General features: G+C 42.3%; 1 protein-coding gene across 2 annotated transcripts; it reads right to left on the bottom strand.

Moving 5' to 3' along the window:
* Positions 1-229: 229 nt before the first annotated feature.
* On the bottom strand, positions 230-24,598 carry LOC138202503 (basic helix-loop-helix ARNT-like protein 1). Of its 2 annotated transcripts, none has more exons than XM_069156538.1 (17): positions 24,412-24,598; positions 13,727-13,820; positions 13,578-13,619; positions 13,459-13,500; positions 12,727-12,884; positions 12,567-12,646; positions 12,385-12,477; positions 11,150-11,267; positions 10,826-10,975; positions 7,172-7,406; positions 6,607-6,713; positions 6,238-6,388; positions 5,995-6,047; positions 5,801-5,912; positions 5,268-5,358; positions 4,664-4,754; positions 230-3,847 (listed from the first exon to the last, which is right to left on the bottom strand). In XM_069156538.1, the coding sequence occupies exons 1-17, from the start codon at positions 24,482-24,484 to the stop codon at positions 3,693-3,695; spliced, it is 1,845 nt and encodes a 614-aa protein (XP_069012639.1). In that variant the 5' UTR covers positions 24,485-24,598; the 3' UTR covers positions 230-3,692. The 2 variants fall into 2 exon arrangements, with proteins under 2 accessions (XP_069012639.1, XP_069012640.1); XM_069156539.1 differs by having other exon boundaries at positions 24,466-24,598.
* Positions 24,599-25,231: the final 633 nt, after the last annotated feature.

The raw sequence follows: 25,231 nt of genomic DNA, 5'->3' as shown, positions 1-25,231 counted from the left end.
ACTTTTACCTCCATGTCTGAATCATATTGCATTTTGTAAAAAATAAACATCTAATTAAATAATTCTACCCCAAACTAGTCTCTATATTGAAAGTTTTACTTTTAGATGAATTTGAATTTAACTTTCAAAGCACTGTATTGCGTGGCAATACTTATTGTAAAAAAATTATGAATATCAAATTTAGACCTTGACTTTTAAATTGAAGGGAAAAAAAAGTGGACAATTTCTGTAAAAAACAATTTTACTGTCAAAGACTTCAGCGTCCATTCCTTATTACAGCAGAAACAACAGTAACAATTATCACATACAAATAGACATTTTTTTTTTAAAGCAGGATATTAAATATGCTTTAGTGTCCATTTAAAATGACACAGATGGCAACAGCATATATTGTCAGTTTTGCTTTTAAAGCCAAACAGAGCGCATAACTGCATACTTACAATTGAACTGTCAGAAACAACATGTGTTCAAGGCAACACAATCACATTATACTTTCAAGATTTAAGGAACCAGTGATATTACCAGAGTTTGTATATTGTATTGAGGCCAGTCACTAATTTAAACTATAATCCACCTTCACATACTCTCAGATTTTTTAAATCGTTCTACAGCAACTTTCAGAGGTTATTTAGTAATAAACTGTGTTTTACTTTTTTGGTGAGCTCCCTGTCTGCAGCCTGACAACCCCGGATGTCTGGTATTAACGGGCTGAAGAGCTCATGAGAAGCTTGATAGTGTAATCATTCATGATCGTGGCAATCACCCTTTGCTCAAACCTCAACCCGTCTTAGGGCCGTATTGCATCCTCCCTTTTCCAGGTCTCTCTAAACTAACCGTCCACGGATGAGATCCTGAAAAGCTGTTTTTATATTTTTTAAGAACAGGCTTTGGTGGTAGGTGGACATTCATATACAGAGACTGCAGCATAACGGTCTCCCTGGCAACATAAATAGACGACTACAGCTGAATCCTCTGCAGTCAGTGGCTGTTCAAACACCAGTTTAGGGGCAACAGAAAGGACACGCAAGACATACTGTAATAGCAATGAAATCCGTTGTCCTTTAAATGTTGACTTGTCCCTTGTTAACACTGGAAAACATTCTCCCACCCATAGTCGGCCTTCCATGTTTTCCAAGGAGTTCAGTGTACAGTAGATGACCTTCACAGAACTGTCTGGAGTACAGTTAGCATCTGATACGTGAACACAGAGTATACTGTAGGCATACTAGGGCTCAGTCCTTTAGTGCACATTCAACATGGGAAACAGACACTTTACATGCTTCATGTTAAAGACCCCCTTGTTTGTTGTCTTTGTGGTTACTTCCCTTGGATTTGGAGCTTCTACTTTATAGATTTGTTTGAGCAGACTGTCATCACATTTCTCCACCAAAGATAACATGTCGTCCGAGTTTGAGATGTGAACGTGTGATTAAAGTCGTTCAAGGCAAAACTTGAAAAATTTGATGTCTACACAAAACTTTTCAGCGACGGCTGCTTTGAGCGGTTCAACTTTTTCAAATAAAGCTGTTGGATTGTTAAGTTTTATGTCTTTTATCTGATGCAAAACCTAATACTGAATTTTATAATCTTTCTGTAAAAAGCCTGATAACATGCCTACAATTTATCCACTGACAACAACTGTAAACGAGAGTTAATATTCAAGTATTTCTTAAAAAACAGTCCTGAAGTAAAACCTTGCCCTTGCGACACCTTCCCTTGATAGTTTTGATAGCATTAGCCCTCATTGCTAATCCCTGTCAGCAAGGTGGCAATCACAAATTGTGAGGTGGTGGTGGTGGTGCCATGATTATTCTGATAATATCTAAATAAGCAGTTCTGTGTATACACCGAGCACATTCATAGACTCAACTTTTCTTATGTGGTCTGATTATCTGATGATTCGGAGCCATTCAACATTTTTGGAAAAGAGCTTAGCGAGCTGAGTAGGAGCTCCACATGATGGTTGCAGTGTTAAAATCAGGCATGTTTGAAGAATTTCTAAACATAAATAATTAGAATCAGCTTGATCTCTTTTAAATAATACAGTCCGTGTGCTTTGTTCGGGGTAGGACACCGACAATCTCCTGATTTCTTTCCATTTATCTTTCTCTTATTCTTGGTGTCATAATTTAAAATCTACTTTTGATTAAAACATACCATTCGCAATAAATATGACTCCACAAGTGGAGAACTGCCTCTCAACTGCTATAATCTGTGATATTGTAGATTAACACTATTCCGTCTGTGCAGCCCGCCATCTGACCAAAGCATGTCATATACCTTTCAGTCCACTAGAGGGTGCTGTGTCAGGGTCTCATTTCGCCCTGCCAAGGTGTGAAAAGTACACGCATGCAAGACCAGGGTCAAAGAAGTTAATTGTATGTAACATATTCAATTTACACGATGGCGCATGTCACATTACTTGCGTAAAATTCCTTCAATTAGCCCAAACCTTGATCTTTTCCTCACGCTAACCACGTGTTTTTTGGTCCTTGATCCAAACCGAGTAGTTTTGGTGCCTAAACCGAAGCAAATTTCGGCCATGTCACATTTAACGGAAGCTAAACCTAAGGCACTTTACGTTTAATGCCTACGCAAGGCAAAATGTGAGACTGACAGATGTATTACACGCTTTGGTGTGATACCGAGTTGGTCTGTGATGACATTTGTTTTGCAAAGCTAGTTATTAGGTCATTTAAAGATGCCCAAATGTTTGTATTGTTGAAAGTGTAACAAAACAGCGAGCATGTTTGCGCTGAACTCCCTGTGGGTGCTGCACAGTGCACTCATGGTTCAGTTCTGCCATTATGTTATAAAAAGTTTTTTAATAATGACCGTTTGTCATTTCTAAAAACAGAATTTTAGGTAAGCATAATAACAAACAGTAAAAACCACTATTCTTGATAAACTTGTCCACCCATCCCTCGTGGTTTGTGCAACTGTGTTCGCCAAAATGCTTAAATTGGAATGTAACCCGACCAGTTGTTGAGGTGCGAGGCCTAATGTTTCCCCATCTTTGCGTAATCATCTGCAATACCAAGGGTAGATGTTCTTTTTAGCCTTCTTCAGTACTTACTGGAAACAATATTGGACAGAACAGTATTTTTCTTTTCTTTTACTTAAAATGTGTCGGTGGGGATCTTTAAAAAAACGGTTAAAAAAAAAAAAGAAAAAAAGAAACTGGATCAGATCATGTTATGAAAAACATCCGTCACCACTGTGTACCGAAGGTTACACAAATGTCAAAGGTTTGAGGAGTTTCTTTAGCAGCACTGCACATGGCAATAGTCCGATTCTCCTCCAGACCTTGGTCAATGAGGGCAGCAGAGCAAATACATCATTGTGCTGTGGAAAGTCTTGACCTAAGTCCCCCCTGATGATGCTGAAGTGTCTCCGAGGAAGAAACTACATCACCACAGGCTCCAAGGGGCACTTCAACCGCACTTTCCTTCAAGCAAGAATCGATCGAGGGACCGACAAGGTAACCACAGTCACAATCTTTCCTATAAACTTCTATCCGGCCGTTCTCAAGTACAACATGTTGCGGCCTTTGGTACGGGTCCAGCGGCTTCAATTGTGCAATGCTAGTTCAGTCATCAGCCAGAACAGAATTATCCAAACGGCCAAGTGCTCGGCAAACGGCAAGAGACGGCACAAGAGTATGTGAGAGGGGCGGGAGGTCTGAGCGCCTTCTAGAAAGGCCAGTGTAAATCCTCAAAGTCCCCCGATTGACCCATGTTTACGTCCGTCTCCAGCAAGCTCATGATGACCGCCATGGCGGCCTCGTCGCTGCTGAAGCTGCTCAGGCCCGGCATCATGTTGTCCAAGTCCAGCTGGGACGGCACGCCTGGCAAAACAAAAACGAGAGTTCAGGAAGGATTACCTCTTCAAAACTGTTAAATATCACTTTGTGATGATCAGTGCTCTCCATTATGTGGTGATACATTCATACATCCACCATCCTCCCCAGATCATTTGTACACCAGATACTAATTTAGAGAGAAGAATCCAACTGCAGACATCCCACGTCTGGGAGCGCAGGATCCAAAAGGCATGATGTGCATCAGTTCCTTTTCTGCTGCATAAGTATAAAAAACTTCCACAGCTAAATTAAATCCCTTTTTATTCAAAAAGAGACTTAAAAAGTACATAATATATGTAAAAATATGCTAAAAAGTGAAATTAAATCCTTTTCACTGAGCAAATACAGCTGCATCCGACTCCGTTCTGAAGAACATTGTAGCTAATGTTAGCTTGGGGTGAAATAAGTACAACAGGATCCACCTAAATGAAATACTAACTTTTTTCAAAGAGTTTATAGCTAATTTAGCACTTTAACATTAGACGGGTGTGAGAGCCAATCCATGTGTGTTTTTACAAACACCACAAACTCTCATTCCTATTTTAAATAAAAACAATTTAAATATAGCTTTTCCAAATGTATGCATGTAGGATTTAAACACTATTGTTTACTGGTTGTAACAAACAACATATGTTGACTTCAGTTGATCTGTCTGATGTTGCAGCTGTAGAATCATCAGCGGGATCAGTAATACAAAGAGCCGAGTTCTCCACTGAGCCTTTGTGTCTGAAGCCCAATTATTCTCCTTCTTTGCAGAGACGAAGAGACAAATTGTTATTGGATTTATGATGCTGATCGTACTTGCACTTCCTGGAGTTCCACTGCTAGCGCCCGCTTCTGTCCTGGAATCCGACTGGGATGAACTGCCTGCTGCCTCCTCTCCGCTGGATGCCTGCAACAAGCCATTATACATTAAAACACTGCACAGAGCCCCGGGTTTGACCTTTCTCCACTCAAGTGTCTTTAAACTCAGAAAAACAAGCTTTCTCTGCTTCGTTTTCTCTCACATTTGAATAAAAGTTTCCTGATCTCAGAGAAAATACAATGAAATATGAGCATGCAGTGGTAGAAACACGGTAGAAAAATGCAAGAACGACTGGCTGTAATTTGCATAGAAATTCCACACTTTACCTACATTTACATAAAATGAGATGTCACCATTCATTTGCACAAAAAAAAAAAACTACCCGAATATCAAAATACATTTCCATAACACCTGATTCATGAATGGAAATCAAACCTCATCGTGTCGACAGAGAATAACAGACAAGAAAAACAAGCGGAAAAACTTTGACTTAAAAAAGTTACTCCGTTAATTTATTCCACAATCGGCAGGTGAACAAGCAGACTGGTTATGGCTGCAGCTTCATGGGAAGCGTTGTGTGCTCCTATTCAGGTCACTCACACTCTGGCTGGTTTGTGGGGAAACAAGTGGACATTTCTCCTGGACCGGGACCAACGGACTGGAGGCTCTGCTGGAAGGAGACGAGTTCACCCTGTTCAAAATGAGGTGAAAAATAAAAAGGATTTAAAAAAAAAAAAAACTTGAGCTTATCGTTTTTAATAATTGTAAAAACATTCTTCCATGACTGTATATTAGTGTAGGCATATATGTTAGCAGATGTGAACCTTATTATACAGAAAATAATGCAGAAAATGATAATGGGTAACTTATATAGTTATTAATAATTATTAAATTCAGGTAATGTTTACCGTTTCGGTGCACAATAAACTGGAAAATATCTTGTCTGAATTTTTGTTTTTTTACTCCCGAATATCGGACCTAAAAATCCAGTATCAGTTGGGCTCTAGATGTTCCCCCCATGTTCATCCATGTCCCCACAGTATTCAAAAATAAATCTTCCCCTGCTGTAAGGAAAGAAAAAAAAAAAAATCTATTTAGCAGCACCATTTTCAACATGAATTCACAGACGGCACCTGTAGGAGTCGATGAGCTCATTTGCGATTTGAGTCCCTATGCTGCCTGCGTAGATCATTGTGCCCACACCGCTGGAGAGGCCGGGAATTACAGGGATCTGCTTTGTGTCTTCTGTTGGAGAAGAAGCACAATAACGATCACACAAAGGACACAAACGCCCACATGAACTCACAGCACAGCGTGCCTTTCTTACCCTGAAGTGCTTTTGAGCTGTTGGCCTCTTCATCTTTTGTGTGAGCGGGCCCCCTGTTGGTGCAGAGGAGTATTTGTGCTGCTTATTCCACGAGTCCCCCATATTTTAAAGCTGTATTATGAGAAGCTTATACCAACTAAAAATAGGTCTTGCGGTTGTCAAACATGACCGTTGCACCTCCGTCTTCAAATAACGAATCCGAGACTTGATCACATGCTCACGAACGAACGAACGAATACTTACGAGATAACCCTGTTTGTAGATACGATGAAGTCCACTTCTTTGGTCCAAGGATTTGTGAAACTAAACCACTGACTTTGGAGTGAAACATAGTATCCGTATTTTGTTTTGAACCTGTAGCGCTGCGTCTCGATCTTCTCTTTGCTTCGAAGAACTGTCAAGAGATCGGACGCAGGTGTCATCGCAAAGCACAGCGGAGAGTTGGAATATGTTGCTGCAGGCCCTTTTGGCCAGGACTTTAAAAAGTACAGATGCGGCCTTTTGTTAGAAAAAAAAAAGGTCATTTCCATGAACTTCTGCGGGTCAAAACATTTTCCAAGCAAATTCTACATTTCAGTTGGGGGTTAAATTTGCCCACAGCGTTGGCCTCACCTTGCCGATGCTTCTCTGCGAGGCGCTGCAGGTCTTCCTGGTGGAAGTACTCGTAACAAGAGGTGCCAAGAACTTCCTGCGGCAGATAACCGATGACCGTCGTGGCTCTGGGAACAGACAGCAGAAAGACGGACTTCAGTTCTGCTGAATCTTTCCATCGCTCTCGCCGCCACTCGGGATCGCGCCGATCAAACAGCAACGTAAACGCAAAGTAAAAAAAATGGGATGAGGGTGAAAACTGTAAATGAACCTCTCATGTAGCATTCACCAGTCACACGTAATGGGAAATTTGATGAGGCAATTTTGTGGTGTGAAATTACTCCCCAAAAAATGAGAAGAGATTGTCATGTGACGCCATCGAGATGCACGACTCCTTCTGAGAGACAACGGTAAAGACAGAAAGGATTATCTCCACTGACAGGTCAACTGACACAAGTCGGAGGCCTCCTCACCGCCGCGCGCCCCTCCCGGTCCCGTTTCAGCGGAAACCGCGCAATCAGAACAAATCCGTGACTCACGACGGAGAGACACAAACAATGGGTGTAGTTAGGAACGGGAAACTCACTGTTGATCTACAAAAGTGAACTTGCCGTCGATCGCACAGCGGGTGACGAACTCGGTGGGCTTGACGTTGATGTCTTTGGCGGGCTGGTGGGAGGCGTGAGGGTGGAGGCGGCACACCGTCATCAAGCAGCTCAGGTTGGAGGTTTCCTTGTCGGTATCGCCCTCCGGCTCCAGCTGGGTGCTCGGCCAGCTCCGGATGTATCCAGTGCAGTGAAGGGTACAATATCTGTAAGCGTCTGTGGGCAGAACATTGAGAAATAAAACACTGCTTAAAAAGTATTCCTGGTAAAACACACACTACTGCTCAAAGTAAAACAAAGGGCACACGGGATTATCTTTATCTTATTTTTAGTAAATATACTGGAATTTTACTTAAGAAATTGAAAAGTAGGACCTTTAAAAGTACTTTTAATATATTTGTACTTTTTGTTTAAGGGCCTTGTTACTTCTTCCACCACCGTTGTCATGTTTTAAAGGATAAGACTGGCATATTTTACTTGATCCTGTCTGCGGCTCTCAGAAGATGTAAATCTTTAAAAACTAACATGAATATGTCGTTGCTTATTTAAAAATGGCACTCCAGTTTCTACCAAATGTTACAGATGAGAAAAATCATGTATTTGTTGGGGCCTATTTTGAGCTGTGGCTGTATTCATATACTGGAGCTCTAGTGAGTGCCAACTACTATAAGACTGAAGGAGAGGCAGTATTGCATCATTTCTCTTGCGTGACACTTTCTTATACAATTTGCCATCTCATACTATAACAGAGGACCACAATGGAAGTAAGCCAGAAGGTTTTATTGTGTATTTCTAAATTTGGACAACACTGGATCTTTTTGGTACTAAAGAAAACAATCTATCAGTTTTGGATACATTACAAACATTTGTTTGTAATATCAATTTGTTACTGGTTTTGGTTCTTTTTGTGGGCTTTGTTCAATAGAGAGGATATAATAGTGTGGACCCAGCAGTCATGTAGTTATGGTGCACATCCACACGGCCCCAAATGCTGTGAGCATCAAGTCACCGCTATGATTTCTGGCCAGCTGGACCTTTACTGCATGTTGTCCCTTTCTCCATTTCCCACATTTTCTGTCTGCCTCCACTGTGAGCATCGAATGAAGAAAATAGCCTTTAAAAATAAAAAATATATATATATATATAGAATATAAAATCAATTTATCCATCAATTTCAACTGAGAAAGAAAAAAGAAAGATTCATGCAATAAATAGAAATGTATCAAAAATAATATACCATCAAATAATAGTCATTAATCTGATTATTATAATGGTATAAATCATTAATCTGAATATTCTCTTACAGTGTATGATAGTCATTAAAACTAGGTATTGAAAATACGCCTTCCTTTTCTTACCGACTGCAGTTGCTGAGGTCTGCCACTGGGTGGCACCAAACCTCCTGTTTCTGCTGCCTCTGAGGTTTCCAGTAAGTGGAGTTTAGACCCTCTTACAATGGTTATACAATGCCATAACACTGACCTACTTCCTGCACAGGACAACGTGTTTAAAATTGTGGTATTTGGGAGAAAAAAAGTCAAATCCTGAATTCTTTCCATTATGAAATCACTCAGTTAAACTGACCAACATTATGAAAAGTAGGGGAAAGTCTAATTTGTTAGATGGTGCTCGTTTACGTCATTATATATTTGTTTATTTACAAAATCATTGTGATATTTCTTTTAAATGGCTTGAAGATGTCAGCTAAATGAGGAAACGGGGGGGGGGGGGTGAGGGGGGGGGCAAACGGATCGGCGTACTTACTGGGATTAATACCCTGAAGAAAAAGCAGCTACACAGATGATAGTTGATAGTGTCAACCCCAACAAACATATGCCAACAGGTGGAGAGAGAGAGGACAGGTGACTGCTAGGTCCCACCCACCCTCAGGCACCTCATCCAAATCAGATGTTTGTTTTTTTTATGTCCCACCCATATGCAACCAATCCAGGACGTAAAATTTCCACCACTTGCTTGCTGTCCACCAGCTGCTTAAATAATACTGACCTCATAGCCCAGAATGTAAAAATCATATTCATCTTTTGGTACACATCCTCTATCCTCCTCCTCTATCCTCCTCCTCCTCATCATCCGTTTGGGCCGAAGTGCCCTGCAGCTCAATGACTGAAAATGTCTGCATTACACAAAGCTAAATATAACTAAGCTCTTAAATTCATTCAGGTTGTTCCTCTGAGCTGAATCACCTCAAGTGTTCTCAACAGAGCGAAGAAGAGAAACAAGACGATGCAGAGTCGTTACTGAGGGAGCTGAGGGAGTGCTTTTCCCTGAATTTGTGGCTCTAGATTCTCTGGTGTCCTTCTGCAGGTGAAACCTTGTGTCATACAAGATACCGTTGAAAAGGCTTTGACGATAACAGCAGGCGCCTGGCAGCACTTAAGAAAACATTTGAGGTTCAAGGTTATCCTACCGAGGTGAGCGCGGTTTTCTGCAAAGAGCCTATTTAATAATACGAGCTAAGTTTAGTTTGACTAATAGCAAGACTATTATGTTTCTTGTTGGTTTAGTGTATTAAATATCAGGGATTCCAAAATATGTTGATCTTAAAAAGAAAAAGAAAAGATTCTTTGTACGATATTTAGCTACCAGCTAATTTCCATTTGCAGTGCCTGAGCAAGTGAGGAAACAAAACTTGGTATCTGCACCACAAATGGAGCAAAAATGGTTGACTTTACAGGAGAAGATGTGAAAATCTGTGCAGGTTTTTAGATTTCATTCTTTAAAAGCAGATTGTGCAACGGAGGAGCCTCATTTGTGAAAGCTACAATCTCCTCTCGAAGCGGCCCCTCAGGCTCGACTCATTTACTCAGAGCGGCGCAGAACAAAGCTCCTCCACGGTGGAGGAGCAGCATTATTAATCACCCTGTGCACTAAATGGAAATCTAAATACTAAATGAAGTTGTCAAAGTTTAATTTACGTTCCACTCACGATTTCCTGTCCACGGCTTTCAGGGCTTGTTTGTGAAATGACCTATTTTAATTTTTCCAAGACGGTCCTGTTTGACTGTGGCCAACATGATATGCAAGAATAAAGACAGGAAAAAAAAAAAATCATTGCATTCAAATACATCTTAAAAGCTGATTTCCTAATGTGTCTCAAATTAGCTGTTATACTTCAATATGCCTTTTACATATTAATATTTGGAACAACCTTTTTGTTTTTGTTTATTAAAAAAGAAAATATACATGGTTACGGCTGTTCAGAGCGAGACATGACTAACTGACACTTTTTAAATTGTTGAGGATGATTTAGTATCAACTCTTTCGAGGTCTTTCCCGTGTGCATACCGCAGTCTTTCAGTGGAGATGTTTTATCTTTTATCCGGACACACTGAGAGCAGTTCAATAGGATGTTAATATTGAACTACTTTCATGTCAACAAGAGAACGACTTACAGAAAGGAACCAGATTTACTTCAGTCGAAATGTTCTGGCACCTTGTTGCGTCGCATTCAGCAGCACATCCCATTCATTTGGAGCTAAACTGACCATTTTTTTTTGCATTGATGTTAAAATAGCGTGCAGCAGAATCAATGCAACTGGTGGTCATGGTAACGTGAAGCTCGGCCATCGGGACCTTCGTCACTGGAACGACATGCAGCTCCAGTCTGAACGCACCTTTCTTTTTGGAGCTACTTGGCAGCAAGTGTTTGTCCTCGAGCTTCCCCGCCACTCGACAGTGCTTCATGCGACAGAAGAAGGATCGCCGAGCTCCCGTGGACAAGTGGGACGCCCTGACGGGGACATCCACCTGGACCGGAGCCCCAGCTGCGCGCGCACGCACGCACGCACACACACACACACACACACACACACACACACACACACACACACACACACACACACACACAGCATCTGTGATTACCATACAGTACTTATTCCCTTTAATTTAGCTCCAGTGTTGATCAGGTAGGGTCACCCATTTTTTGCCGACAGACTTACTTGCAGCATCGATGAGGCGTTGGCGAGGGTACATCTCCATAGAGGACAGCTGTTCCTTCACCTTGTGGATGTCTTTGGGGTGGATGAAATCGAACAGGCTCTGCCCGGTCAGCTCCAACTGTGAACACAAACGACACATCTATTCACTCACCTTAAATATCCATTTAATTGATTCAATATAAACAATTGTGCATTACCAACTAAACCGCCACCAGTTTCCTACATGCTGTGTTTTTTTGTTCATTTGTTTTAAATGCGTGAAGTCACTGCGCTGTGTGTGAAAGTATCTGGATTGTAACTCTGAAGAAACCCAGTCGCTGCAGCGTGAATCCAGTCATGGTTCGGTGTTAAGCTGCCACACTCGCTGCCCTGCATACATGGAGTCAGATTTCTTTAGAAGCTTCTTTCCTGCTTTCTTCCAAATCTCCATTCCTTTCCGTTTAACCAGAATCTCAAAGCAGGAAAACCAAACATGTAGAGCAAACAAAATTAAAAAAAATTTAAAAAACACATACCATGGTCTTGATGATTAGGTTTAAAGTATTGTTGGACAGCGAGCAGGGAACGTTCCCATAACTTTGGTTAAATTACCTCCAAGTTCGAATAATGTTTCCTTCAAAATGTTTTGATCTAATGTTCAAAATATTTCAACATTAGACAGAACATTCCTGTTTGTAAACTAAACATACTTTTGAGGTAGGAGATAACCGTGAACTTTTCTTTCCCGCTCAACATGCAGGGCAAAAAAAAGCCTCCTTGACGGCACCCACCTGTCTCATATATCTGCAAACACGAGGGCGTGGAAATCATTCCATAGAAACTATTCAGATGGCCCTTGAGATGGATTTTTAAGCTTTTTTTATCATAACATTATAGCATGAATATGTTAGACCTGCAATGAAAAAATATTTTGTAATCTGATCCTACCCTTTTTTATTACCCATTATATCAAGATAGAGTTGGTTTGTTCCAACCTGTCAGAGGTTGAAGCTGCAGTATGTCAAACTAAATTTGTGTCTCACCTGCTAACCTTTTACCAAATTTTAATTGGGGCTACATACTTGATAGACATTTATGCTGACGTTGGAAAGAAAGAAACATGTTCCCCAGTTACACTTCGATTAAATGTAGTGCAGCTAAGCCGGTTGAATCAACAGGATGCACTGAAACTTTGCTTTAGTGATATTTATAGCTGACAATAACAGCAGATCGTGTGCTGGAACAGTCAAACAAACCCGGCTGCAGTTGAGGATCTTGGAGACGGACTCGGAGATGAACAGGATTTTTCCACGATCACAACTAACAACTAACAGGAAACCATCAGCAGCCTGGAAGACAGATAAACAGGCGTGTTAATACACAGAAACACACATTTATAATCATACTTGAGTAGTCGGGGCTTTGCATGATAAACTACCCTGAGCAAATAGTGCCTGAGGTCATCATGAGGCAGGATGGAAGGCTTGCAGGTGTCTATAAAGGCGCCGCTCATCCCAGCTGAAACACACAGAGCTTTCAGACTAAAACAAAAATCGATGTTGGTGACATTTTAAACTACCAGGTGGGTTCAGAGTTACCTTTGAGGACTTTCAGGTGTTGCACGGCCTTCCTCAGCACAGTGAGTTTGTCAAGTTTTCGAGCCATCGGCTGACAGGTGGGGATCATGGCAGACAGCTCGTCGATGAGGTTGTTCATTTTGTCCCTCCGCCGCTTCTCAATCTGGCGGTGAGGCTCTCTGTTGGTACATTCAGCTGTCAAACAAACTGTGGTGGCGGGGTGTGGTTAGCTCAGCTGCAGGGGGTGGAGGGGGGTGGAGAGGGGGAGGAGTGGTTCAGGGAACGGTGCCGGGCAGGTGTAATGAGCACAGCTGAGCCAAATACGGACTGATGAGCACAGCTGAGCTGGATGTGAACTGATGAGCTCTCCCCTTATAAAGGGGAGCAGGGAGGAGGAGGAAGAGGAGGAAGCGGAGGAAGCGGTTGCACGAGTACATTGGTGTATGGGCCGGGCAAATAAAAAGCATTTTACACCCGAACGTACGACTGAGCGTGTCATCGGTGTCCAGGAGAGACCCCGGTAGCACCAACCAAACGGTGTCGCAACACTTGGAAGGAAGAGCTCTCATTCATATTTCTAACAGCTGGTCTATTTCCTGTAAAAAGCACTCACAATTCAGCTATTTCAAGATAGCAGAAGTCATTATGGTTTAAAAGAGCTGTCGACTTCACAAACGAAGCCTCAGAGGTTTTCTTTTCCAGGACACAGATGGTGCAGTAATTTGATATAAAAAAAAAAAAAAATAGGATCACCTGAAGCATTTCATCTTGACTTGTTGATCCTCCCCTTCAGATCTGCAAAGAAAAATCAAATTCTTAACCAGGATTCTCTGGTCGTTCAGCACACGAGTACAGTAAAGAAGTCCGTGTACCTGCTGAGGTCATCATCCATCATCTCGATGTCAAGGCTTTCCCTGTAAGATCAAATGGACAGACCGTGTCATCTCATATTTTATAAAGGAGATGTCAAGTTATTCTTCACAAACAAAATAAGACTTCTTAATGTACACAGATGTCTGACCTCTCCTCCACATCTCCCTTTCGTTTCCTTGGCAGCTCGACAGCTGGCAGCGAGGAGCTCGGTTGGTTCGACCCCTCTTCCACTGCAGCAGGATCTGAGACATGAAAACAGGCATCGTGGGGGAGTGAGAAACTACGAATGAGTGCATCGGCCCTGAGCTCCCCAACGGCCTGATACTCTGTTCGTAACACTCACAGTCCACGAGGGGAAGGGGGAGCCGAACGCACCAGACAGAGCCAGGAAGACTTTACCAGGGACCGATGTGATAACAAAACCTGGCAGATGGAGAAAACAGGATTTCCTCTGACAAAATGCTTGGCTAACAAGAAGTTGATGAATAAACAAAGTTTAACTCTGAGCAGCAACGACTTGAGATAAAGGCCTTGCTCAAAGACTTGCCATGACAGAAAGAGGAATAGATTCTTGACTTTCTAACCAGCAGCTCACGGGTCCAGACTGGGAGTACGTATACAGACACAAGCTTAGGAGACTGGGAACAGGTGAGGTGGGCGTGAGGCAGGAGAAGAGGCACGGAGAGACGACTGAGGAGGTAACACGTGGAGTAAACAGAACAACACAGGCAGACAGACCAAAACCGTGATGGTGAATAAATGAATACGTCAATGAGGGACTGAAAGAGTGAATGAATGTGTAAATGAATGTGTGAGTGAGTGAATGAATGAAAAAATGAGTGACCGTCAGGGTTAAGAAGTGAGCCAATAAGTGATTTAGTGAGCAAGAGAGTGAATGAATGAGTGAATTAATTAATCTGAGTCAATAAGTGACTTAATGAGTGGCTGAAAGAGTGAGTAAGTGAGTAAATGATTTAGTGAAAGAGTAAGTGACTTAATGACCGAATGAATGGATGAATGCATGACTTCATGAGGGACTTAATGAACAAATGAATTCATTAATGAGTGAGTGAGTGAGTGAGTGAGTGAGTGAGGTAGAGGGTGAGTGAGTGAGTGAGTGAGTGAGTGAGTGAGTGAGTGAGCGAGTGAGGTAGTGAATGAGTGAGTGAGTGAGTGAGGTAGTGAGTGAGTGAGTGAGTGAGTGAATGAGTGAGTGAGTGAGGTAGAGGGTGAGTGAGGTAGTGAGTGAGTGAGTGAGCAAGTGAGCGAGTGAGTGAGGTAGTGAATGAGTGAGTGAGTGAGTGAGTGAGTGAGTGAGTGAGGTAGAGGGTGAGTGAGGTAGTGAGTGAGAGTGAGTGAGTGAGTGAGTGAGTGAGTGAGTGAGGTAGTGAATGAGTGAGTGAGTGAGTGAGTGAGTGAGTGAGTGAGTGAGTGAGTGAGTGAGTGAGTGTTGCTCTGCCAGTAGGATCTTCCTGAATTCAATAGGAGTAAAGCTGATAAGATTATTTTTCTTATTTGAGTGATTGACCCTATTTACAGAAAAACAGGTGGGTAATTTAGATTGGTTGACCTGAGATATTTCAGGGGTGCATATTTATAACAACAAAATCTGTTAAAAAGTCTAAAAAGGTTAGAAATTTTATTTTTAAATTTGTGCCTCATTTTTAACGATGGCAGGTCTTGGATTTAGATTATGAGCTGTATTAAATAAATAAAAATGAAGTATTACAATTATTCAAATTTTGTTCAGAAAAGGACTTAATCGTGGTCATGGTAGTCAATTGTGAAATTCAATGTGAAAATGTAATTTTAGAAATAAAAAAAAACACAATGTTAAAATTCAATGGATTTTAAGATAAAACATTCATACAGATTTTTTTATTTCTTTGTTTCCAACACAACCATTTTTAATGTTCATACATGCTTGTGCATTTTAGAGGTTACAGTTAGTTTTTAGGTCATACCTATGAAACTTATTTTTTATTTTGAAACTAAAGTCCCCGTGGCACAGCTTCGTTACAACCTAGAAAGAATCCATCAATATTTGACACCACTTTTATCTTCAAAGGCTGACTTGTGTCCAAACAATCAAGCTGACTCATAAATTACACTGTTTACAGTAAAGAGTGGCTGTTATTTTAAAAGACTGATATCTCAGTCAGGAATTTTTGTCTGTATAACTATGGAAAAAGCTGAACCCAAAACCTCTCAAAGTGCAGGACTGACAATTTTTTTTCCCTTTCCTCTTTACATTTCTTTTTATTATCTTGGCAAACCAACACACACTCATCCAACACACACACACACACACACACACACAATCCAAAAATGCCTTGGCTCAGTCATGTTCTGTATCATCTGTTTCTAGGCAAACTCTTAATGCACTGGCTGAAAGTTGCCATTGAATGGCGCCAGACCTCCAGCTATGCTTGCAGTTTGTGTGTTTAAAAGGCATGTGAGAGCAAATGGGGTTTGGGCTATCATCTTTCCTAATGCTTATACAATGCTGTAACACTGACCTACTTCCATCTCAGGACTCACGTGCTTTAGATTGTGACATCTGTTTTGGGGAAAAAAGTTTTGATAAAAATAAAAAACACTTTGCAACTTGACTGTTGACGGGAATCGACCCATATGCATGTTTTCCTCACTGAAGTCAGATGAGTTCGTGGTAAAAAGCCTAACTTTAACAATTAACCCATATTTTTCCCAGCTAAGTTTATAATATAAAATGGGTAACTAAAAAAAAATGACTCGATGTTTTAAACTTCAAGTTTATTTTATATTTGTATTATTTACTTTTGCACAGTCAAATATAAATAAAACTGAAATGTGAGTATAAGAAAACCCAGAACTTAATCTGTGAGGGAAGTGTGAGAGGCCAACTCATTGCTAACCATTAGAAACAAGAATAAAGTCTTACAATTCAATCAGCGGTGGATTGAATTTCCACGATATTGACTTCTGAGTCTAGTCTAGTGTGGGTTATCACTGACTCAAAAGTTGAACGTGGGAGTGAACGCTAGCCGGCTCGCCCTTCCACCCACCACAGCTCTCTACCACTGATGCTGCACAACAGCATCACACCGTTTTTCCTGTTTCCTCGTGTGGTGGCGGGGCGTGGTTAGCTCGGCTGCAGGGGGGAGAGAGTGAGGGAGTGGTTCAGGGAACGGTGCCGGGAGGAGGATAATTGGCGCAGCTGAACTGAATCGGGGGGAACTGGTTTCTTCCCTGATATAAGTGAGCAGGACCTGGTGAGGAGGAAGGAGGAAGCAGCCTGGAGACGGACGCTCGGAGGCTGGGCAGGAGAGCGCCGACACCGGGTACAACAGAGTGTGTGCCGCAGTGTGGATCACCCAATAAAAATGAAACCATAACTCAAATTTTGTGGCTCAGCGTATGTCGTCTGTGTCCAGGAGAGACCCCGGTAGCACCAACCTTGCTACACTGGTGCCCAATGTGGGGCATGGAGACAGGCGGACAACGGAGCGAGACGCCGATGCAGCCGATCGTGGCGCCGGGACAGATGCTAAACAGGATTGTGGCAATGCAGCTCGATCAGGCGGAGGCGAACCGCCAGCTTCTGGGGACGCTACAGGCGCAAGCAGAGCGGCAGAACCGTGCTTTGGAACAGCTCGTGGGCCGGGCTGCGGGGGGCCCATCGGCGCCGGCGCCCTTTTCGTCTGATGCATAAAATGACGCTGGCGGACGAGGTACAGTCCTCCACATACTGGGTCGGATATCACGTGAGAATTTGCTCCAGGCCCAGGAGCGTCAATAACGGCTGTACAACAGAGGGGCCAAGCTGAGGCAATTCACACCGGGTGAAAAGGTACTTGTATTGCTTCCTTCTTCCAGCTCAAAACTCCTCGCCAAGTGGCAAGGGCCCTTTGTGGTCACACGGCGAGTAGGGGACGTTGACTATGAGGTGGTGCGATCTGACAGGGGCGGAGCTACACAGATTTACCACCTCAACCTCCTAAAACTATGCCTGTTTCTCTGGTGTCTGCGGTATCTGAGAGAGGAGCTGGGGCCAGAGGTTCCAAAGTCCACCAATCCTGCCTCGCTCCCTTTCAATGCCCATCTCTCCGGGACTCAGAGAACAGACCTTGCCAAGTTGCAGAAGCAGTTTGCTGATGTGTTCTCCCTCCTGCCAGGACGCACGAACCTCATAGTGCGCAACATTGAAACGTCTCCGGCGTGACGGTGCGGTCGTGACCCTACAGGCTACCTGAACACAAGAGAAAAATTGTTCAGAGAGAATTGGCAGCAATGCTGGAGATGGGAGTAATAGAAGAGTCCAACAGTGCCTGGTGTAGCCCCATTGTTCTTGTTGTCAAGAAGGATGGATCTATACGGTTCTGTGTGGACTATCGCAGGGTGAATGATGTGTCACGATTTGATGCGTACCCGATGCCCCGGGTCGACGAACTCCTGGACCGACTGGGCACTGCGCGTTTCTTCACGACACTGGATTTAACCAAGGGCTACTCTCAGATTCCTCTCTCGCCAGAGTCCAAGGAGAAAACGGCCTTCTCCACTCTGTTTGGGTTATACCAATTCACCACACTTCCCTTTAGGTTGTTCGGTGCCCCGGCCACGTTCCAACGCCTCATGGACCGGGTGCTGCGTCCGCATGCTACATATGCGGCCGCCTACCTAGATGATGTCATCATCCACAGCACCACCTGGGCAGAGCATGTGCAGCAGGTGGGCGCAGTGCTGGAGTCCCTGAGGCAGGCTGGGCTCACCGCCAACCCGGGGAAATGTGCAATTGGATGGAGGGAAGTACGGTATCTGGGGTAGCACTTGGGCGGTGGGCAGGTGCGCCCTCAGGTAGACAAGACTGCGGCTATCGCAAGACGAAAAAGGAGGTGAGGCGGTTTTTGTTGGTTAGTAGGTTAGGCCGGATGGCTCCCCGGCCTAAGTCGGGCGGTGGGGGTATGTGGTGGCGGGGCGTGGTTAGCTCGGCTGCAGGGGGGAGAGAGTGAGGGAGTGGTTCAGGGAACGGTGCCGGGAGGAGGATAATTGGCGCAGCTGAACTGAATCGGGGGGAACTGGTTTCTTCCCTGATATAAGTGAGCAGGACCTGGTGAGGAGGAAGGAGGAAGCAGCCTGGAGACGGACGCTCGGAGGCTGGGCAGGAGAGCGCCGACACCAGGTGCAACAGAGTGTGTGCCGCAGTGTGGATCACCCAATAAAAACGAAACCATAACTCAAACTTTGTGGCTCAGCGTATGTCATCTGTATCCAGGAGAGACCCCGGTAGCACCAACCTTGCTACACCGGCCTCCCGGCACCGTCCCTTGAACCACTCTCTCCCCCCCTGCAAGCCGAGCTAACCACGCCCCGCCACCACACATCGTTCATCAGGAATCTTTTCTCTGTGCACACGTGAGGGCCGTGCAAGCTGACATGACTTCTCGGAAGCGACGCTCCCTGCTTGCTTTATGGGGCGCTGAGTGCACGTATAGATGGTCAAGAGTCTGAGTCATGCCCGTGCCACAAAGCACCACTCGTGACAAGATTGCTGACGAGAGGCCGAGCCTGCAGGGCAGCAGATCACATACCACGTTACTGAAATGCAGCAACACGGAGCACCACCCGCGGTGGGAAGAGCACGGGAGGTGTGACACGCTCAGCACGATAAAGAATACTCATAATGTCTACATGCACCTTAAGTGTCCATTTAATCCTTCTTCAATAACTTGGAGGTATTCAGAGATGGAAAATGGAGTACACCCTGTATGGCCTGATTTTCGGTAGATTATTCATAGACCTGAAAAATCTCAATAACACCAGTAATCACAGAGCAGCAACCCACTTCAACACAGCACACAGTCAATTCAGTCATAACCAGGAAACAAAAGACTAGTGAATAATTCATGGAGCCACAATCATCCACACTACAAAGTGAATGGAGACACATACTTGTTACATACCATATCTAACTAGCTGCTGAAAACAATAAAGCTGTTAGGCAATATAAATATATATGCTATAAAGATAAACACAAATCTGCCCTCAAACTTTTAAACTTCACAAAAGCAGAACAAGGGTTGTTGTTCTAATGTCTCCATGTCTGCAATGTCTCTGAACTCCAATACAGACACAAGTTATAACAAGACAAAAAAGCAGCCAGACCACAAATCTGGAATGTGTGACTACTTTAAAAAAAACATAAATAAAATGTAAATAATGATTTCTGCAACTGAACACAGGAACATGACTTGAAAGGTATATTTTGGTATTACTAGTCTAATACTTAAAAAAAGGTCTTGCAACTGACTGCAGTTATATTGTAGACGGTGAACTGATTAATAAACAATCAATTCAAGAGTAATTATTGGGATTTTTGTGTGGTTTACATGCTCAGATAGTTTGCCAGTTTTGCTAACTGTTCAAGCTTTTACAAAGAGACACACTGATTATGTTACGTATTTAAGAGGAAAGGTGAGCAAACCGGAAACAGACAGATTATAAGCTTATATTTTAAATGCCATGAATACATTTAACATCACGTTGTATTTTGAGCACCGTTAGCGGCACGTTTAAACTCCCACTAAAAGCAGATTTCTGAACAGTTACCTCCGTAAAATGACATCTTGTATGTCTACACAACACTCTTCTATGTAAATAAGCTCACCTCAGCATTCCAGCTCAGATAAAACTGTCCTTCAGATGCAAGATAAGAGTGAGTCTTTATGTGGCTTATAAAAAGACGCCATTCATCTGATCCAAACTTTGACCAAGACAGATGGCATATCAACATAATGAACGCAGGATTTTCAGTTACAGCTCTTAACACCCTCTTTTCCAAAACATCCTCACGTCCTTTCCAACAACAAATATTTAGCACCGCTGGCTTCAAACGGCCGAGCAACACGCTGCAGAATGTATCTCAAAGCCTGGATGGTCTGTGTTCACAGAGGTCACTTCCTTTGTTGATATTGTACACGGACGGCTGTTTCAAGGCCTCAGTCAAAAGACCCATCAACAGCACATGAATCACTGCCCTTAGTGGTTTTATTGAACCACTAGTGCTCCATGTTCAGACATCAAGTCCCTGCCTACGAATGTGAACACAGACTTCTTTTCACTGCAATCACTCCACCTTCTTTTAATCTTCCAAAAGCTGAAAGTCACGGAGACTCTAATGTCTAGATTTGTTTTCTTGTAAACAACCACAGCTCTTTGTTGGCTAAAACTGTGACTAAAGTAGATTCTTGTATTTTTCTTTTCCTGTTTATTAGTAATAATGTAAATAGGCCGACAACTAACAATTCATTTAAGTTCTTATCAGTTCTTATTTTGTAAATCATTGGATCTGTATAATGTCAGAAAAATGCCCATCACAATTTCTCTACACCTTGTTTTCTCTGATCAACAGTCAAACCTTTTAATATTCACCCACTTTTAAATGATGCATAGTTTGTCAGATTTGATTCATAATTAGTCAAGTCCACATAAAATACAGCAGCAGATTTGGTGTTTCGTGTTAAAGGGTGAAGATGTACAGACACATATTGCTGCCATGCCAGAAAAAGACAAATTCAACTATCACGTTTTAACATGAAGCTTTTTATTGTAAATATTTTGCGTTATAAACTAAATATTTTTACATTATAACAAGATAGTTTCACGGTGTTACAACATACAAACTTATCACACAAACCTTTCTTGTGACAACAACAACTATTTATTGTGTTGTAACGTTTCATGGTACAATGTGATAAATTCTTGTAATCACAAATAAAGTTTCTTGTTATAACAAAATAATCAGTTCAATAATCAATAAGTCGACAGGTCAGCCATCTTCATAAAAAAAAAAAACTGAAACAACTACAAAGAGACAAAGTTACTAAAAAGGTGCAAAAGAAAACCCACAAAGTACCAAATAAATTCAAAGATAGACAAAAGAACTGAGAAACTCAAAATAACTACAATGAGACACAAAACGAAAAGAAAGAAGACAAAAGAAGGACAAAGAGGGACAAAGTGAGACACAAAAGGAGCGCGTCTCCATTGTAAAACCAAATACTGACATTCAGCAGCAGTTTTTCAACCAACAGCAGCAGGAGATGTTGGTTTTATCTGTCTTGGTGTCTTTGTCTGCGTCATCTTTCCACTGCTGTGGCCTATTTGAATTTACAAATAGCAGATATTTATTGATATTAATCTATATTAGAATATCTAAAATTGTTTATTTGACCTCAAATGTGCAATCTCATGTATTTCTATTCATTAGTAAATGCAGCTGCAGTATTAATAACAGCAGCAACACGTGGTTAACTATATGGAAATTATAGAAATACAGAAGCAGTGGACAGCAGCGTGTTTTCTGTATACGTGTTGGTTTTTTTTTTGTGGTTGCAGGTGAAGCTATTTTCTGACTGTTTGTTCATAGAGGGACGGAGAAAAACGTTTGGGGGGACATCATCTATAGGTTCCCTCTATGGGTCACATACAGAACAAGAGTTAAAGACTTCATTTCTTGTATCTTCTCACCACAACTCAAGGTCAGTATGCTGTGTTTTTTTACAGCCTGATGAGCTCTCGTTATATAAGTGCACAGCTCGGTGTTTCTGCTTGCATGCTTCTGGAAACATAACTACAAGTGTTGCAGTTTTGGATGGACGCAGAGAGAGCAAGCCTCAAATCTTACAGTTACGGTACAGCATGTTCTGAGTTACTTTCGGTTGACTGACCGACAATGCCGGCAACTCCTGAAACCAGTCGCACATGTGCAAATGTTTGGCAATATCCCATGTGCCATGTTCTGTTATGATGCACATGCATTTTTCAAATAATTTTAATAGGCTCTGAGGTGCATACACCGCACACCAGACAATACAGAACATATTAGGTGGAATATAAAGGTTTTTGACGCTAATAGTCTGTATGGCCCCCAGGGATTTTTTTTTTGGAACAAGGTTGTAAAAAAAACTAGATATTTTTCTCTTTTAAAAATGGGCACGGAGTTTGTGCTATTTAAACACTTCATTTACTTCAACTGCAAAAACTTCCCACAGAAACCAACACCAACCATCTGACACGTGTTGCATTTAAACGTTTATAATTCAGTTTCATACAAATTAACATTATATAGTGGCTGGATCCAGTAGCATTTTGAAACAAACTAAACTTAATTATTTCCTCTAAACAACTATTTTTTTCATGTTGGTTTTTCCTTTGTTTTGAAGAAACAAATCTATTTTCTCAATTACACACATCTGGTAGGGTACAGCATCAAGATTAAAATCAGAATTTAAAAGACTTGCATTGTAAGATTATGCTATTAACAATTATACTTTTGAATACAGCCTGTTGTATTAACTTACTGTAGATGCATTGTGTTTATATTTTTTATATGCAAAGAATTAACATTCTAGTTCATAAAATATAATACAACAGTAACAGCATATGGTTAGAGATGAGCCAGCATTTTAAATAATTTCTGAAAGTTAGATTTAGCACTTATTAATTTCATATAGTATTTTAACGTCATTATTTCTGCTTCATTACAATATTTTTTGACCTTGTAAATAAACAGAAAACTTCACAGGGATTTTAATTAAGCAGCCTGGATACTAGACTATTTCTTAATGTCCTTGATCTTGTATTCTCATATTCTGTATGTTCATATCGTGGCAGCTTATTATTCCAAGAATGTCGCACAAGCAGAAGAAACATATATTTGACATATTTCGCCTCATAATGATTTCAGTTGTACCTGTCGATTTCTTCACGCTTTTAGCACCGTGTTACTAAATAATTGATAACATTATTTTTGCCTTTTTTTTTTTTTAAACAGCGTTTTGTCTAAATAATGTTATCTAAATGTTGCAGCGTTGGCTCAAAGAGTTTAACATCCCTGTTTGTCTCCGGCTCTGTTCGGGAGCGACTAGCGCCCTCTGCTGCACAGTGAAGGCAGCGCCGCTCTACTGATCTACTGACCCACTTCTCCAAGAAGCTGAACGGAGAAAGAATACGCGGACAAACGTCACGGAACCACGTGACAAACTAAACACCCCACCCACCCCACCCACCCCACCCCCCTCCACCCCTCGAGGGCCGTTTGGTGAAGGCCAGGCAAATATTAAAATACCTCCGCGGGGTTTGCGGGTGATGGTGGCCCACGGCAGAGCAGCCGTACGGGTAAGGTTAGTAAAATAAAACCTTATTTAGAAGGTCGGGAGAGAGTCGTCGCCATGGTTACAGTGACGTGTTTCCGTGAAGTTTGTCTCGAGTCTTCCCTCCCGGACAGGAACACGAAGCTCCCATCCTTTTCCGCGCGCGTCCCTTACGGAGACGCGCGCGTAGTACGGAGTCATGAATGGACCGGACCGACTTCCATCGACACGACAGCTGATGCCAATCATTTTTTTTAGGTCCGGTAGGTTAGTAAGACAGGTGCCGAGCTGCCCTGAGTCCCCGGTGCTCCGCACCGTAACTGCGCCCTACCGATCACCGTCGCCTCCGTTCGGATACGTGGTGTCTTTACGCACGCTGCTGACAGAAGTAAGTGGTCGTTTGTTTGACCAACTCCTCCATAAAGTTGACTCAACAACAAAGAACTAACCGCAAACGTCCCTCACCGTGACGCGAGTCGCTGTCTGTGGAGGCGCATTAAAGGAAGTACACCTTTATATATTATATTATATTATATTTCTTATATTATATTATATTATATTATATTATATTATATTATATTATATTATATTATTTCCAGCAAAAAAAAAAAGATGTGAAAGAAGTAACTGAAAATGAGATCGTGCAGATCAACCAGTAATAAAAAGAAATTAAAAAAAAGTTGCAAGCTGAATTACTCACAATTAGCCCACCACAGTACTGCAGTCCCCACGCGACCCGTCCCCGAGCACCTACCCGCTGGCCTGTCCGCCATCCCGTCAGAGACCCCGGTGGCCGACGTGCCGATACGCACCGCTATGCCCAGCGGAGGCTATGCGGCATGTGCAGCCACCAGCTGTAGTAGTAATACAGAGCAGAGGAGGGAGCTCTGAGGAGCCGGGCTGTTGTATAATTGACTTCATTTTTCTCTCTCTTTCTCTCTCTCTCTCTCTCTCTCTCTCTCACCCTCCTCCTCCCGTATTTCTTTTTTTTTTTTTTTTTTTTACAAAGGAGGAGGAGGAAACGTGAGGGATGAGTGAGAACGCAACAGCCATGTCCTTTTATCAACTAAGGAAAACAGGGAAGCACTCACACACACTTGTCTCATCCTTTATCTGCTCCATTCATGCCCGTGTTCACTTGACAGTGGAAAGCAGCTTCAGTCCATTTCTTCCAGCTCGTCTCGGTCATTAATCAGCATTCTTTTACCCAGAAAATTCATTTCCACGTCCAACGCGCAGCAACCAATTAAGGCGCACAATGAGTTCCCCAAACTGCCATCATCCATTAAAAACGATTTTTATTTGTTTGTTTTTTTTCTTGCCCATGTTCCACCGGTCTGTGTACAAACACGTGAAAGGAAGTGTTTTGCCTTTTATAAGCAGCAAACAAACAACATGTTCCAGTGATTTCAGTTTCCCGTCACAGACCTTGATGATGCCATCTGTCTGGCAGGAAGTGGACGGTCTGACAGGAAACGTGCGACGACACCGTGGCCGCGCTAACACCGTCGTGTTTGATT

Source organism: Embiotoca jacksoni, unplaced genomic scaffold (assembly GCF_022577435.1).
Source record: "Embiotoca jacksoni isolate LCO1_2020_lvr unplaced genomic scaffold, fEmbJac1.0.p SCAF_21, whole genome shotgun sequence".
Classification (NCBI taxonomy): domain Eukaryota; kingdom Metazoa; phylum Chordata; class Actinopteri; family Embiotocidae; genus Embiotoca; species Embiotoca jacksoni.
The sequence above is the reverse complement of the archived record's forward strand: the minus strand, read 5'-3'. Positions and strand labels throughout refer to the sequence as shown.